General features: G+C 36.0%; 2 protein-coding genes across 2 annotated transcripts; one reads left to right on the top strand and one right to left on the bottom strand.

The window, feature by feature from the left end:
- The first annotated feature begins 439 nt into the window (after positions 1-439).
- Positions 440-6,161, top strand: LOC114742421 (transcription factor EMB1444-like). Its single transcript, XM_028930683.1, has 11 exons — positions 440-583; positions 1,002-1,390; positions 2,091-2,264; positions 2,744-2,837; positions 2,941-2,982; positions 3,235-3,294; positions 3,663-4,769; positions 4,862-4,963; positions 5,399-5,533; positions 5,653-5,778; positions 5,925-6,161. The coding sequence occupies exons 2-11, from the start codon at positions 1,293-1,295 to the stop codon at positions 6,012-6,014; spliced, it is 2,028 nt and encodes a 675-aa protein (XP_028786516.1). The 5' UTR covers positions 440-583; positions 1,002-1,292; the 3' UTR covers positions 6,015-6,161.
- Positions 6,162-7,305: 1,144 nt separating this feature from the next.
- On the bottom strand, positions 7,306-14,193 carry LOC114742432 (ultraviolet-B receptor UVR8-like). The gene is made up of 11 exons (XM_028930694.1): positions 13,889-14,193; positions 13,543-13,616; positions 13,367-13,451; positions 12,063-12,194; positions 11,732-11,962; positions 11,322-11,561; positions 11,017-11,060; positions 9,695-9,877; positions 9,056-9,146; positions 8,098-8,141; positions 7,306-7,742 (listed from the first exon to the last, which is right to left on the bottom strand). The coding sequence occupies exons 1-11, from the start codon at positions 14,094-14,096 to the stop codon at positions 7,620-7,622; spliced, it is 1,455 nt and encodes a 484-aa protein (XP_028786527.1). The 5' UTR covers positions 14,097-14,193; the 3' UTR covers positions 7,306-7,619.
- Between the last annotated feature and the right edge of the window lie 4,040 nt (positions 14,194-18,233).

Consider the following 18,233-nt stretch of genomic DNA (forward strand, 5'->3'; position numbering starts at 1 on the left):
GCATGGGACGGTTTATATGACTCTACGCATCGAAGCGTTCCTCTGCTGATATTCCGAAAATCGCGTTCTTCCAGTGGAGTGTACAATCAGTAATTCTGCATTTCGACTTTGTAGGTTCTTGGCTTGGCATTTGCCTAATGAATGTAAGGAATGTGAGAGAATCCCGAGGAGAAGATTCACTTGACCACCTAAAATTTATTGTCCCACGCGCTCGCGGCTCCCGAGCTCATGTCCCTGTCCGTGGGACCCGAACTGCACTCTCCAATCAAATCCAGTTTTATATTTTTTTGAAGTCCGCAAAGGAACAACGCATACCCGGGGCGATTGAGTGGTGGGCCGGTAGCAATGGCAAATATTATATATAGATGTTTTGTTGGCATTGAAGTTCAAGTCTTTTCTGGTTCTAGATTAGTGAGTGGAAAAGACAAAGCGGCATTCTCTTCTTTTTCCGCCTTTTCTTTTCTTTTTCGCTTCTTTGATTTTGGACTGTCCACTAATGAGTGCGGGAATTCACTGAGTAACTTGTACGTTTATGGACTTTCGTGTATGGTGAAGTTCTTTGGTTGTTCATGTGTGCTGGTGGGTAAGTAGTACAGACTAGTCTCAATTCAAATGTCTCTGTATTGTAGCTGAGAAAATGATACAAAAGTTTTGATCATTCTTTTTTCCTTTTGGTTTTTAACCCTTGCTCTGGCTTGACTAATCTTACTGGCTTTAGTGGGTTTTATTGTTTGGTGAGCATCCCACTCTACGATCCTAGTTTCTGCCACATTTCTTCCCTATCAGCGTCTCTGTTCAGTAGCTGGGAACATCATACAAATTTTGATTCTTGTGTTGGTTCTCTTGCCATGGCTTAATGAGCTTGGGTCTTATTTGTCGCTCTTTAAACTGCTCTCCAGTACCACTTTCCCTTCACATTTTCGTTTTCCATCTAATTCTCAGTAACCAAACCTGCTGTATAAGCTTCTGTTATCTGATTATTAATGCTTTGATTCTTGCAGGCTCTTCCGTGGCAGTTTACTTGGAAATTGATTAAATGATAAGGAATGTGAAAGCCATTGACAGTTCTAGTCGTTAATTGATAATCACAGGACGGCTTTTTTCGTTTATTTCCTCATAATCTTGAGTTGGGGACAAGCTATGGTGGTATTTTTACTTCTTGGTGCCACAGGACCACCGATTAAAAGAAGAAAGGGTTTAAGAATCAAGCAAGCTGGTCGAGGTTCATATAGGGGAAGCTAGTTGCAGCTTTCCAGTTTCTGCCGTAATATTTTGCCTGCGAAGGTCCATCGATGGAAGCCACTTCTATGACGAAGTTGCTGAAGAGCTTTTGTGATCACTCACATTGGAATTATGCTGTATTTTGGAGGCTTAACTACCATTTTCCAATGTAAGATCTTTCAATCTATGATTATTGAGACGCTTCGTTGTGTCTCATTTGCTGTATTATTGGAAACTCAGTTGAATTCGTCTTGGAATGACATTTCCTTTTCATTTAATAAATATCTTTTAAGATGTTTATTCAATCTGAACTTTTTTTCACTTCAATTATGGTGTTGCTTCGAGGTCACTTTGTAGGACTAGTCTCTTTACATTTACTGCTTTGATGTAAGAAGCATGGACACAGACGTTGCAAAACCCATAAAACTCGAGTGTTAGCGCTTTGTAACATACAAACATTGACACGGATTATAGCTGGAGGACTGTGCTTGATAAGCTTTGATTTTATGGAGCGGAGTTCTTAGATGGCTTTTGGATCTCTCCATGGAGAAAATTAACTTGTTGGTTGTGATTTGTTGTTGCATGTGTTCAGTGAAGTTCTGGGTCATACGAGTCATCTTCAATAGATTTTTTGTTTGTGGATGCATTTTGTTGGACACAATGTAACTTGAGGTCAAAGTCCTTTTTAGTCAGATTGGAAGCTAACTGCATTAGAATTACTAGCCTGTTGTTTATCATGAATCTGATTAGAAAGCATTCATGTAATATATATTTAGCTGACTTGAGTTTTCTGCGTTACATCAAAATAATAAGCAAGGATTTTAAAGTTTTACATATGATGTCTTTGACACATCTTGTTATTGCCTAAGGACTTTGACCTGGGAAGATGGATACTATGGTGATTTGAAAACCAACGACGCTGTGGAAAGTGCGTGGACGGAGGTGGCTTCTTCAAGCTGTGAAAGTACCCATGGTTCTGAAGAGAATTCTGTTAGATTACTCATGACTGATATGTCTCGCCTGAAGTACATATTGGGAGAGGGGTAAAAGCCTATGCTTTAAATAGTAGTAATTACAAACCATGTATTTATTAATATTTTTTTTCATACTATTAAATATACATAGATATATATGCATAAAGAGAATGTCTTATCAGAAATACGACAATGTGTGTGTGTGTGTGTGGTTGAAAAATTCTATGCAGATGAATCTTGGATGGAGCGAGAATTTTATGAGGTCGAATGGTTCAGCATTTTTTCTGCCTATCTGATTGAACCGGCAGGATTGACATTGTAGTTATACACATTCCATCAATATTGAAGCAATGGACTGCATGGTGCTTCCTTTTTGCATTGTAATAAAAAATATCACCTATCTAGGCTCTGTTAGGAAATAATAAGCAGCTGTAATGCATGCACTCATGTATACCAGGCAAAAAAAAAAAAAAAAAAAGGACTTGTGTTCTTTGATTGTGAAAGCATCTGGAAGCTCACATTAACCTTACTTGTGATTACTGTGTCAGGGTTATTGGCAAAGTAGCTCTTACGGGGGATCATTGTTGGATTTTAGTTGAAGATATTTTAACTGGTAAATTCCAGACTAAGTTGGTTGATGAGGTGAGATTCTGATGATATAAGTTCTATGTGAAAACTACAGAGTATTGCTATTAATTTTTTTCTTCCTTTATTGATATATATGCTTAATCTTTTCCTCCTGCAGTGTCCATATGAATGGCTTCTTCAATTTGCATCAGCTATCAAGGTTTTAATTTCCAGTCTTGATGATTTTTTTTTATTTTTTATTTTACTTCATGCCATGATAGAAGGTCTGATTTCCAGGTCTAATGCCTGGATGAATGATTCAGCATTTCCCATGTATGCTGCTTAGTTTACTATCCTACTCTGTGGATACATAATTGCCTACTTGAAGAAACATTAATTTGCATGCCATTTTCATAACGATGTAATACCTGATAAATGACAATCCTTTTTCTCCCTTCAAATCATTTTTCAGACTATTGTACTGGTACCGGTTCCTCCACATGGAGTTTTGCAATTCGGCTCATTCGAAGCGGTGTGTATTTGTTCTATACTTTGGACCTGAATGCCAACCTAAACCAGCAGTGGGTTTTCAAATGATAGGGTGACATCATGTCAGTAGCAGCACAAATTGAATGAGAATATCTAAATTTTGTTGTTTTCCTTCTTGCTCTCTCTCTCTCTATATATATATGTCTCTATATATATATATAAATCAGCATGCAAATAGGATCAAATCAGCACAACTGGTTTACGTGTCATAATCTATTAGTGCATTTCTGCATGTTTAAAAGTGTGCGATATCCATTGGCTGAAATGAGAGCATATGGGTCAAATTATGTATGCTTTATGTTGATGTCTGTTTTGCTCACGTGGATGTTTTGTTTCCTGTCAAGATTATAGGTTGCTGAGGACCTGGCATTTGCTGCCAATGTGAAGGAGAAATTCAATTTCTTTCACTGTGTAACGGCAAATACTCCGCCTTTGAGCTCAGATGAAAATATTCAGGATTGGTCATTCTCAGCTCTGATAGATTATCCTCTGGATAATTCAGATGTATCATCTGTTACAAATAATATCCTGACACATGAACTTTTTGGTGGCAATTCACTTAATATAAATGATTTGAGGTTGAATCCAACTGCCCCATCATTTATTCCGGCTGAAGGTTCCATGTCCAGAAAAAATGAGACCAGTCCTCCATCAACTGCGGTGTCAAATGACAATGGTCATGTGGAAGTCAAATCAAACCAAATGGAAGAAGTGATAACCAGTTCTCCGTGGGTCAATAATATGGGAGCATTTGGAGAGACATCTGAGGGATTATTTTCTTGTTCTCGTAAGGATATGGCCAAACAATTTGAAGGCACTGGCACTGACCATGACGATTGTAATAAGGTCAGTTTCTGCGGTTTTCCGTTGGATTCTGAATTACACAAAGCACTAGGACCTATTGCTAATAGACAAACTTGTGAACCTCAGTCCGAATATTCCTCTTTTAAAGATATGTGTCGTACTAGCTCCACGTTGATAGCTGGGGAAAAAGAGCATGGTCATGTGGGTTTTCAATTTTCCGACAGACACAAATCAGAATATCTTTTGGATGCAGTTGTCCGCAATTTATGCAGTGCCTCTGATGATTCTTCATCGACGTTGCCAATAGTATTAACTACTTCCATTCATCCACAAAGTCATTCTGAGGGCAGCACTTTGATGGTAAATAATGCTGATTCAAGTAGCCACCTTACGTCAGCATTTGGGGGCAACATAGATGATTGTACTGATCTTCTTACATTGGCATCTTTGGATGACAATTCAAGCATATTGCTTGATGGGGCAAAGCAAGAATCTGTTCATGTTCATAAGCAGCCTAAGAGTGGGCCAAAACTTTCTAGTATGGGCAAGAAAAGAGGCCGTGCAGGAAATATGCCAAGGCCAAGACCAAGGGACAGGCAGTTGATTATGGACCGGATGAAGGAGCTGAGGGAACTTGTCCCAGATGGTGCCAAGGTAAGTTGATGTTTCTCCAGGACCAAAGTTGAACATTTTAGAGTTCCTATGCAAACCTTTTAATTTTGTCTCTGATGTTCTTTGATTTCCAGTGTAGCATTGACAACCTCTTAGATCGGACCATAAAGCACATGCTGTACTTGAGAGAAATAACAAACCTGGCTGAGAAATTGAAACAATTTGAGCATAAGGAGGTAAAGCTGTGTCCAAATAAATTGGATTTATTTTAGCAATTAAAGACGTGTGGCCTTACCTTTCATTCCAGTCAAGCTACATATATTATCTTTAAATCAAATTCACCACTTCTGAAGAGTTGCAAACTTAACCCCTCATTATTTACTTTATCCTAGAATCTCTCTTGAAGTTGATTAAACTTCACACACGCTCCTCCAGCTTTAAATATGACAACCTCCAATTTTGCAAGGTTTTTCATAAGCGTTAAACTTGGCATTTTGTTGATTTGTGCTGCACTGAATCAGTCTCTCGTGGGAGTTCTCTAGGAGGAAAAATGCATGAATTATCCATTAACAATATTGAAACTGGGAGGATGAAGAAGCAATATAAAATCTTTTGGAAGGACTGCTTCATATATATTGGCTACTGACTCTGGACAATCTGACTTGATGTAGGTGCCAGAGTTCAAGAAGCAGAAAATCAATGGCAATTATACTGGGAGGAGCTGTGCAATTGACTTTGGCAGTGAACTCCAAGTATGCCCTATAGTTATAGAAGATCTTGAATGCCCAGGCCACATGCTTATAGAGGTACTCTTGAATCCACACATACACGCCCTTTGCACTAATTAATGACGAGTTCTCAAGTTTACCAGACCAGACAAACTTGAAGTGAATATTAAATGAATGGCTTTCCACTTATGTTGCAGGTGATATGTAGTGAGCATGGACTTTTCTTGGAGATTGCGCAAGTGATTCGACAGTTGGAGCTTACTATATTGAAAGGTGTTTTAGAAAGCAGTGCAAGCAATGCCTGGGCCCGTTTCATTGTTAAGGTATGATGCCCTGCCGAGTTTGATTAAATGTGAGATTTTTATTTGATTGTTCATAATTCACAGTTAGTCTACTTCATCTTTGTGTGATTGTTTGTGATAATGAATGGAACTTAGTTCTGAGATATGGTTCTATTTTAATGGATCAGGTTCCCAGAGGCTTTCACAGGATGGATGTTCTATGTCCTTTGCTGCATCTTTTGCAGACTGGAAGAAGCCTTGTCTCAAGTAGAATTTGATTTGTTCATCTACACACAACTGAGAACAGTCTCAAGTTTGAGATGGCAGAGATCTTGTAGCATATTGTATATATATCAACTGCTTAGTCAAGTGGGTATGATTGCGCTACTCTAATTGTTGCATAATTCTACCCAAGCACAATGGAAGTAAAAGTATAACTGGTTGAATGTGAAAAACCTTCTTGGTGACCTACGGAGGAGTCTGTGCTAAGAAACCACGTTCGTGCCCTGCATGGAGAACATATTTCGTTGATGAGGTTGAGCAGATCGTTATTGTCTACCTCGATTAATTATTAGCTTCATGAATTCTTGAAGGATCTCGATTTTATGTGGTATGATTATAATAAGGTTGGATATCTCACCATCAGGACAGTTACTTTTAGCTTCGAAGCGCCATTTATTTCCTGATTATTGGGGCTGTTTATGCGTGATTCATCTTGTTCTACCTTTCTTCCTAGGCCCTCCCAAGGTGCTAAGCCTTGATTATGTTCTTCAGCAATGTCAAAAAAGAATTTCAAATTGATAAAAATAGTCAAACCCATTGCAAGAATAATCTGCATCATCTATTCATCGTTTTGAACTTCAGGTTTTTTTTTTTTTTTGGTTTTTTTTTCCTGGTTTTTTAATTCGTTCATTAATTGTAGCGGTATAATAATTAATTTTTGTTAAATGAAAGATTTAACCAGTATTTTTTACCAGTGGGTGAAATCAAATTTGGGCGAGGCGATCATCAAAAGATTGTCATATTATGAACAAACAACACAAGAAGGCCACCTTTAGTTCTTCACCAATCGACGAATGAGGAAATCTACTATGAGAAAAACTGTAATGAAATTGTTTATAATTTAATTAGGGTGAAAGTATATCCAGCATCACGAAATATTTTCTTGAGTACATCCAGTATCTTAAAGTGTTTTGTGATGTATCTAACATCCAAAAATATTTTTTTAGATGCGTCCAGTAAAATACTTTTTGGTGCATCCGGGATCTCAAAATATTTTTTTTAGATACATCCAGCAGCTAAAAACATTTTTTGGTGCCAAAGCAAAAAAAAAACACTTCAGGATGGTGAGCACCCCTAAGAATACACCCAAAAATATAATTTAGAGTACTGAAAACACCTCAACCCATTTAATTATGATGGTTTTTTTTTTTGATTAATTTTTAATAAACGTACAATATAAAGTGAAAGTAATAAAAAGATTAAGATTTATAATTAATGACTGAAAATATGGTAAACACTCTGAACTGAAACGAAGCACAGCCAAGGATTAGCACAAATTCCGCAGCATTTTCCTCATATCTAAAACTTGTTCCATTAGAAATCAGAATAAACTGAACAGTCACTGATATTTATTGTGCGTAAGCAAACCAATAGAAATCTCGTATCTCATTGTCAATGCCTGCCAAGTCTACAATCTCTACCAAGGAAAGAGCTAGACAGCGAAATCAGGAAATAAGAAATAAATTAAGGTGAAGAAACATGCTGCATGATTCTGGACACATCTACGTTCCATTAATGATATGTCGCCTACTGATTTACCAAATTCCTATCAAAACTGTGCCACTTTCTTCTCTTGATTGCGATATCTGACAAATTTGGAATCACACAGGTTTATCCGCCAGCAGCAGCGTGTGCCACCAACCACAGGCTACATTTCGTGGCCTACAATCACCAATAGATACTTGACAAGGGATGTTTCTGTCCAGAGAGTCCCCCAGCCCAAGCTGTGCACAAGAGACAATAATCAATTAGTCGAGGAGAAAATGAAGGGTATTTAGATTGAGTAGTATGAACAGGGAAGAGAAATTTCCAACTTAAATATTCTATACAGTTTCTTTTTCTTAATCATTCATTCTCTTCCATCCAAGCATACACATAAAACGGGGGAAATCGATGTTTAAACATATAAAAACAAATCTTGATGAAAATTTTACTTCATTCCCAATGTAGTGAAAATATGGAGTCAAGTAGTATATAATTGGATGTTTCAACAAATTTCCTCAACATATTATGTGACTCAGTTGATAATAAACAATTTATTTCGCTCCTATTTATCCGCTAACTCAAGATATAGAGTACCTGGCCATATTTGTTCCATCCCCAAGTGAAAAACTGACCATCGTCTTCAACATGCAAACATAACAGTCATTGTAAGAATAAGCGGAATAATATCAAGAATGTCACTGAAAAGTTTAAGATGTAAAAAGAAATTACTAATCAGCTTTAAAGAGTGATTATATTCAAGAACGGAAGATATCAAGCTAAGGCGCAACGCATTAAAGGCATCGAGTTTAGAAATGATGGAATTTTTTAAAACACACGTGGCCTGAGTAGCAAAACCTTACAACCTGTCGATACAACTCATAAACATTAAGCATTTCAAAAGCTGGAAGTGCTTTTGGAACTGCCTACCGGGACAGTTTCAGAGCTTCTGCTCCCACTAAAACAATTATGATTGACTCAAAAATCTTCATACCTCTAAACAGTGAATAATGTCATTTCTAAATTTCAACCTATTTATTCAACTTCATTAGGCCTTAAGTAAATTCAAATACTAGCAACAATTATTTCTCAAACATAGTTGTCATTGAATACGCAATGCACACATCTTTTGTCGTATTTCTACCAAATAATGTTCTAAATATTCTCAAGAACAAGAACCCCTTTTCACTAACGATTGCATAGCAATAGCTTTTGTCAAGCCATAACAATTCCAAAGGAGTATTTAACCAGTGCATGAGCCACCATGGAGTTACTTGAATTACAAAGTATTGAGGAAGTCGTGGTAACCATCTGCCAAAAGTTTATTAGTTTCAGCGTACCATGTCGAGCTCATGATTGACTTGAAATGGTACGGTAAGTTGTTACTCACCTGTCATGTTTTGATAAATAAAATGATTCTTCTGCACAAGCAACTCCTCAATTATCCCCCCCCCAAGTGATAATAAAAATGATAAATGGGTCATAATTTCAGTCCACATGGACACGCTAAATGGTTCTTGAACGTTTCCTCCGGCATGTAGTTTTGAACACGTACCTGTTAGTACAGCACTGTGACGAGCCCCGCAAGAAATTATACTAGAGTGCTTATTCTCCAAACATGAAGCATCCAAGAGTCTAGGTGAAGCCTGAAACAGATACAAATAGTGTAAGTGAACAAGGGCAAAATAATTATCCCCTAACTAGCCTGATACAATTCTCAAGCTAACGGTCAAACAGATCAATATTTATATTTCTTCAAATATAACCACATAAAAAAATTATTCCGTAGGCTAAATCTCGGAATATATCTGTAGGTGAGCTTTCATTTCATTAATTGCAAAGACTGAAGTTTTAGTCATTGACTGAAAATTTAGGGTTCATTTGACACATTTAGGTTGGAAGCTCTGGTCTTAATTTATTCTCATCAATCGATATCAGATTCTCCTCGATAACACCATAACTGATTCCCAGGAGAATAGAATAATAATTTATCGGTACGTATTAAGAGAGTGCTGCTGTTCAGAAAGATGTTATTATCCCAACACATTTTTGAGAAAATGATACTTTTTCCTCAGAGATGACAAACGATCATACTAATATCAATGAGCTGGTTGATGTAAGGTTGGTCCAAACTTTTACTATTTTATAAAAACAAATTGTAAAAATAGAGAATCAATCGTGCCTTGAAAAGTACCTCAAGATGGTCAGAACCGGTACCCAACTGTCCAAACTGGTTCCCGCCAAATGAATAAAGATGACCATCTACAGTTACACACAGTGTATGCCATAGTCCTGCAGCAGCTTTTTCCACTTTAGTTCCCAATAAAGAAGGTACACATGTTGGTCTCAGCTGATCAGCAGTACTCCCTTGCCCGCACTGGACAAAATTTGAATAGAAGAAGATATAAGGGAATCTCAGATAGGCCACTTAATTATTATTTATTTATAATAAAGTGCACCACCAAATGGCAAATCCTCTCACTTCACAGCAATGTTTATTGACTAGTACTTAAAAATTTGAAATCATGACATTTGGAGGAAGCAGTAAGGACGGGGTCAGTAACGGCGAGTTCATTATAAACCTCAAAGCATGTCTCCATTCATGTCTTCAGTAATTCTGGAGGGCAGATACGTCCAAATCGCAACACCTTTAAACAGACTTTTTGGAACAAGAAAAAGATTTGTCACTTCACACATGCATGCCACAAATGTAAAACTCATTCCAGAGATATCTCCCAGCAATTGGTGAAATAGTTATTTTAATATCTCTATCTGTACCATTTGCTAAAATTACTAGTATTTCGTTTTGTACATGTAGAGTGTTAGTGTCATGTGTCCAGAGTAAAGGAAATGAATAATTGTGATCGTTACTTCAATATGGTCATTGCGCATTTTCAAATATAAGTTAGGGATGGCTTTATAAATCCCGAGAGCAACTTTTTTTGGGTTAATAATTACAAAGTTATACTTCTAACTTTCAAAGCACTTATCTTTATTTTACCAATACCAACAACCTGTACATAATTAATCTTATCTGCTGGGTTTCTTTAGCTTTTTTCCAGACCAGAAAACAAAAGCCATTTTCCAAGCATGACATTTTTTTGTTGTAATTGGTTCCAGCAGTTATCACAATTAATTCATGACAATTGCTTCCAATTACTTGCCCCTTTCCTCCTCTTCTGGGAGCAGACTACTCAAAATTTACCTTTTGCCGTTTTCACTTTCTCAAACCCAAATTTTGCGAAGAGCAGAACTCACAAAAACATACAACATGAAACAATCAAGTTGACATGTCAAACTTCAAGAAAATATGAAAACACGCGTGTGCATACATATTATCTTCACATGTCTCATTAACCACTTCAAGATAGCCTTTTGTTTCCCTGACAATAATATTACCTATACATTTGCATTAGTTCCAACTTATTAGTGGCCAAATAAACTAAGTTCCTTCCCTCCATACCCAAATGAAAACACATCGGGAAAAAAATAATAATCTGACAACCATAGCAATACCTGTCCATAGAGGCCCCAGCCAAAAGTAAGTAGCGCCCCCACATCTGCAAGAGGAAGAAATAAAGCTACTTAGAGGTATGCACATATTAACCACTTACTCACATATCCCTTCAATTACATAGTGGACAAAATATTTGGCACTTGATCGATAGACTTTCAAACTTAATTCAGCAATAGTGGCTTTAGACACTAGATTTTGTTGTAGGCATGTGGCTTGTAATAAATTCCAAAAACTGTAATGGCAATTTCATTAATAATCTTGAGCACTTGAGACATCCGGACAACAAGACATCTGATATGCTGACCTGTTATTACTGCACTATGCCGCCCTCCACAAGCAATTTCCTTCACGTAAGTTCCAGGGACTTTCGAAGCTTGAGTTATAGCACCCATACTTCCTTGATGAATTGCTGATGCCTTATCCTTCTGAGAAGTCGATGGTTCAATACAAGGTATGAGATGAGGAGAAGATACCATCTTCACTCGAGAACCCAAACCTAGCTGTCCTTCGCCTCCATAGCCCCAACCCCAGACCTGTCCCACATCTGAAAACTTTGGTAAAAATATGGTGCATCAGGGGTCTTTCTTTATATAAAAATCTCCCATACCTTTGTATTTCATAGAACCTTAAAATCCACACACAGTGACCACAATGAATATTCAACTACAATTACAAGGTCATAGCCACTTGTCCAGATAGACACAAAGCAATTACCAGACAGTGCCAATGTATGCCTCCCACCAGCTGCTACAGTGGTAATTTTCACCCCATGACCAACAGTAACTAGTGAAGGAGATACAGTAAAAAATTCATCTCCAGATGATGGACTGTCAGATTCTAGCCTGGCCGGTGATATCTTCCTACGTTTCACTGTTTCCTCTCCAACTTTCTTGTTGTCAAGTTGTGAATCTGACCCACTACTCGTGTTCGAGCCTTGTGGGCTTCCTGTTTAATGTCTGAATTCCATTAGCTCCCTGAAATGAAGTCGAGAAATCTCTATGCTTTGTTAATTATTCTGTTGCATGTATAAGCAATGTTTGGCCACCTTGTTCAGCTATTGAAGAGCCCTGTTTCCCGGCAGCATCTTTTTGAAGGCTTCTACCAATGAGGAAATCACCAACAATTTTTCCAGAAGGCACACATTCTTTCCATCCCCACGCATATACTTCACCTTTTTCTGCACATAAATTTCTTAACTTTAGTCAAACAATGTGGAAGGGCATAACCATTGAAAGAACACAAGGTTCAATAAGCAAACAGTCTTAAATAACATTCTGTCTTTTGCACTTCGGAACAAAAACAACATATACACTCTATTAAAAATTGGATTACAGAAAGAAATAGGCTATCAGCCTGAAACAAATAGCACAAGTACCCTTTTAAATCGATTTGCACTAACATTATGAACTCAAACATAGAATTGGACATGTGTTAAAATTAAATGTTGCGTCCTTGCATGAGTGCTTAAGCATTTAGGTCATGTGCTTCTTTGACCTATTAAAAGAGGGAATAAAAAGCCTAAAATTCAATCACCCACACACAAAGTCTTTTACGTTCTATTTGGTACAAGGGAAACAGAGGGAAGGAAAGGGGAAGAAAAATCTTAATGAGCCCAATTTTAAAAATTGGAGAAGTGGAATTAAAAACTTTAAGATAATTTTGCTTGCTCTTTTATCTTATATCTTCCTTTTATCAAAATTTTATAACCTTACTTCTCTAATTTTTTAAATCGAGCTCGTTAAAATTTTCCCTCCCTTCCCTCGTACCAAATATAAGGTTAGTGACAAACAGAATTCAAGATAGTGTTCAGTGTTACTTTATGATATTTCACCACATCTCCAGTCCATCAGATTTCCAAATCATACGACATGAACAAGTTAAACTTTAGATCGATTGCTTAAAAACATCTAGATCGATTGCTTAAAAACTTCTAGACCGGTCCATTCAATGACGTGAAAAACTTCAAATATCGGCTTGCCATAATTAAAAAAACGAAAAGAAAAAGAAAAAAAGAGCAGTGAGATCAGTGGCCAAAGGCAACTTGTGCACAAAAAATCTCTCTACCCTTCTCTCGAAAGAAGAAAAAAGAACGAACGAAAGAGAGAGAGAAAAAATCAACGGTGCCACAAATACGGTCAATCTAAGGAAAAAATTCCCGTGAAACAAAAGATATCGTTCGATTGTCAGTGGTCAGTCTCAGGTCCTCTTGAAAGTATTTAAACTCCTCCAATCACAATATTCGTCACCATTACATCAAGCATCCAAACAGTGAGAATCCCTCAAGAAATTCATTGCTAATTTGCTATATATGGTTCATATAAAAATTATTATGACGCCAAGATGCATTACCAGTGACTGCGACGCAATGCGCCCAGCCAGCAGCAGCCTTCACCACCGAAGCTTCAGTAGGCACCGGAAAAGGTTCTGGTGTCTCCTTCAAAACACGCAGGGAGAAGAAGTAGCAAAATAAATTGAAGAAAATGCACTGCAAAAGCAAGTTCAACATTAGAAGAATATTGCATTACCCCATGTTTTCCTGATGTCAAGTAGCTTTGACTCTCATCATCCGTGGAGCCCCACGTGATGAGCTTCCCATTCTCTGAAATGCACAGTACAAAAATCGGAAACTTAGATAGCAACATCCCATCACCACGGGCAAAAAATTTAAAGAAGAAGAAGAAGAAGAAGATATAACATAAAAGAACAAAATTATAAATTGCAAAACCACAGAAAAACAGAATCCGCTATTCGAACTTTAGCAATACAAATCAGTTTGTCCAAGACAGATCTAAGTTTCCACTTGATAAATAACTATTCGATCTGAACTTAGTTTATAAAAGTGGCAGTAGACAGAAAGATCCCAGAGTGAACCTGAGATGGCCATGGCGAATCCACAACCACCTCCATACACGTCCATCCACGAATCTCCGGCTAGAACCGGATCCGAAAGCATGACAGGAACTGGAGACAATATGGGAGCTTTCTCCGGCAAAGCTCCAGGAAGGTATCCCCACATGTAGACTAATTTCTCCGGGAGCTTGTCCATTTTCTCATTTTCAATTGCTTCATTTCCATTCATGGCGATAGAGAAATTGAATCCAACAGAAACGAACACTCCTGCACGGCCGATCTCAAAGAGGAAGAAGGAGAAGAAGGGACTACAGAAAGCGAAATGAAGAAAAAACTAAGACTTTACAATACAAGAACGGGCGGGGCGTATCAATTACAGGGATATAGGACCGCCACGTCGGATGCTGACATGGTGATAGGGACACGTGGAAAGATCTGAACCGCAGTTGCGGATTTTAAATTTGAAGTCACGAGCTGGCTGGAACCTTCTGGAAGATGAGGGACAATTCGTCGCGTTCGAGGTGCCTCGTTTGCGGGACACGTGGACCAAGCACTTATTACGATAATACTAAAATAATGATTAATCATTGTTTAATACAATCATTAGTGTCTTTAGTGGGTTTTATAATAAGTTTACGAAGTTTACCATTTGAGCACAGTCACTTTAGAATGTACCAGAAGTTCTTAAAAAGATGGCAGATGCACAGGACCTGTGAATAAAAGTGGTCCTTTCTGCAGATCTTCACTTATTTACCCTTATAGGGTTCCCGTTTGATGTTGTCATCTCGTTCCTAGATACATAAACTAATTAAATGTTTCAGATATAAGAATTTAATTAATTTTATCTTTTAAATTTATAATGTATTTTCTAAAATGTTTTTAAAGTATTTCCACCAGAAGGTACTCCCTCCATCTTTTATTATAAAATTTTTTTAATTAAATTAAGCGGTTTAGAAAAACAGTTTAAAATTAGTTAAAAACAATAAATACGTAGCAAATATATTTTTTTTCAAATATACCTGTATATATAAATGGGTAAATATGAGATAGTAATAGTGAGATAAACAAAGAAAGAGAATGTATTAAATATATTAAATTAAAAGTAAAATATATAATAATACATTAAATGTTCAGACAAACTCAAAGAAGATTTTATAAAAAGGGACAGACACATTCAAAAGATTGGATCTTATAATAAGGAACGGAGGGAGTAGTTATTAAGGGTAATTTAGAAAATTTAACACATTTTTTATAAATAACTAGCTTAACTAATTTTTTTAATCTCTTCAAATTAGTTATCTAACCCTTATATTAAATATCATTATTTTTTAACATTATCATCAAAGTATATGCAATAAGTCTGCGTCATTTATAAATTAAAAAAAGTGAAGAACAAATATTCAATATCAATTCTTAAAGATAGCAGACAACATGTCTCTCTTGGATAAGAAGGAGGCATAAAAAATGTTTGAATCTAAGCCCTATGGCTTTTGTGTGCCCCTTTCCATCAACTAATAAGGTTTTCAACCGAACATTAAACTTATTAATTACAATTATAAAAAAAGGATTAATGGTCTCTCAAGTTTCAGTTGCAAAGAACACATGCACGATTTTGCACATTCTGATCATTCCGTCTTCAGTGGAAAATCGGTCATGAAAATGCCTAGCTTCGTGTGTCACGTGGCATGTAATACTCCTCTGATCCTTAATATAACATCTATATAACTAATTTGATTATATTTAAAAAGTTAGGTAAGTTAGTTAATTATAAGAAAAATGACACATTTTTCCTAAAATACTATAATCATCTTTCTTAATACCTCATATCCCTCTTCTACTTGATTGTGGTTGAAAGAGTATCCATAAGGGTAATTTAGAGAAAATTGATAAACATAAGAAATAAGTCTTATATTTAGGACCAAAACCAACTCAACAATTAAGTCTTATATTAAAGACCGAAGGAGTATTGTTTAAGGATCTGTTTGACTCAATCAGAAAGAGGGGAGGGATGGGATTTTAATGAAAGGAATAAAAGGTAAAAGGACGAGAAAGATTTTAATATTATTTCGTTCGGATTGATCACAATGGAGGGGAAAGAATAGATACTAATGTTATCTTGTTTGGTTTAGGAGGAGAAGAGAGGAAAAATATTTTTATAAGAACAAATTTATACTTGTTCTATTTAATATATAAAATTATAATTTTATGATTACTAAAATTGAATAAATATAATTATTATATCCATTAACAATAAAAAAAAACAATAACATCACTGTGGGTAGCAACAACAAAAAAAATCCAGCAATATTTGGCAACTATTTGTTTTTCAAGTTGGAAAAAAAATCCAACATGTTGAAGTAGAAATCCAATCAGAGCTGTAATTAAGTTGAAGAAAAGTAACATCATTGTGGATGGCAACCAAAAATTGATGCCTTGTCAAAACGGAGGAGTCGTGCTGGTGAAAGGATGAATTGTCACAGTCAAGTCGAATATGAAGATAGAGGATGGAAAAGAAGGGGAGACAGTGGAGATAAAGATGCAAGATGAAGGAGGCACAGAGATTGAAGTTGAGTGTCAACGGTTGGAGATGGAGAAGGAGAAGATGAAGTAGGCGAAGGAGGAGAGCTCCGATTCTTGGGAGATGAAGAAGCAGCGGCGGGGTCATGGTGGAAGACGAAGGAGAGGGGGGAGCCAAAGACTGCCTAGCGTGAGGGTGTAAAAAAGGGTAACTTGGAATAATAAATATACTTACAGGTACAAAGTCCTAGAACAATTTATAAGTAGCTTTTTAATAATAATTTATAAAATATGAGACAATATATAAGAGAAATTTTTGTCTCGATTTACGTAAAACATGCTTATAAAATTTTTTAAATCCTTCCAAACAAGCCCATAATAGATAGAATAAGACAAAATATTGTTTGTCCTCTCTAACCGTCCTCTCAGTTTTTGAGGGAAGGGTTATGGAGAAGACGTGGAAAATTTTTTGCTTCTCTCCTACAAATTTTGGGAAGCCAAATAAAAGGACGGAGCAAGATCACTCTTTTTCCCTTCCCTTTCCTTGCCCCCTGCCAAACACACGTCAAGTTAAATCACATGGCTGTTGATATCTGTAATTGAGCGCAAGCATTTTCACACCACTGTACTTTGTTTAGTAGCTGATGGCCGGCTTTTAATGAAAGTACTGCTATAATGAGCATGAGTCAAAGTAATAGTTAGTTGCTGGGAGGCGAAGAATCTAAGATCCTGCGTGATATGTGTTTTATTATAGAATCTAATTATTAAGTTAATTTTGGTCGTAAATATAAACTTATTTATCATATTTATCAATTTTTTTAAATATACTTATTAATACCCTTTCAACCATAATCAAGTAGGACAGAAATAAGAATATTAAGAAAGATGATTATGATATTTTAGAAAAACATGTCATATTTTTTATAATTAACTAATCTATCTAATCTCTTTAATCTAATCAAATTATTTAAATATGTCTTATACTACCTCCGGTTATTTATAAGATTTCGTTTTAAACTACAAATAAAGTTTTATAAATAGGATAGGAGATAGTATTAAAAGAGTATTAAGAATGAGAGGTGAGTATTGAGATTAGAATTGAGAAAAATTTATTAAAAAGTGTTTAGTATATGGGATTGACTTGTTTTATGCCAAAAGGGGGAGGTCTTACAAGGCGCTCAAGGTAACCATTTTGATATGAGATTCATGATGCTACCTCCACTTTTTAATATAAGATCTCATTTAATTTTTATTTTAATTCTAAATCTAAGACTTCAATCTTTTTTATCTTTCATATTTATACATTTTTTTTCTAAGATAATCCTTCTAATAAGAATAATTCTAACCAATACATTTGATTAGCGAGGATATTTTTAGAAAAAACAATACCTATTTATTACAAATAACTAACTTAACTTATTTTTTTTTAATCTACTCAAATTAGTTATTAGTTCTTATATTTATGATAGGGGTAGTATATACTTCATTGATATAATTTGTGAGAATTTTTGCTTTTAACTTTTTTATCTGCCGCCTGTCCAAATCTAAATGAAGTTGCATCCGTCAATATAAAATCGAAATTATAATCTTCCTGAAAGAACATGAAATGTTTCATTGTTTTGTATTTCGCCCAATTACCTAGATTTTTCCCCCCCAATTTTCTGCTTAAACTTTTCAACGTGATCAAGAAATACATGCTCGATTCAATTTAATACCTATTTGGGAGGGTTTAAAAAATCCCCTATAAACACATTTCACATAACCGAGATAAAATTTCTCTCACACTCTTACCTAGTATTTCACAATCATTTATTAAAAGTTACTTATAAGCTACTCCTCCGGTTCTTAT

Source organism: Neltuma alba, unplaced genomic scaffold, assembly GCF_004799145.2.
Source record: "Neltuma alba isolate B1F8T4 unplaced genomic scaffold, ASM479914v2 tig00003759_pilon, whole genome shotgun sequence".
Taxonomy (NCBI): Eukaryota; Viridiplantae; Streptophyta; class Magnoliopsida; order Fabales; family Fabaceae; genus Neltuma; species Neltuma alba.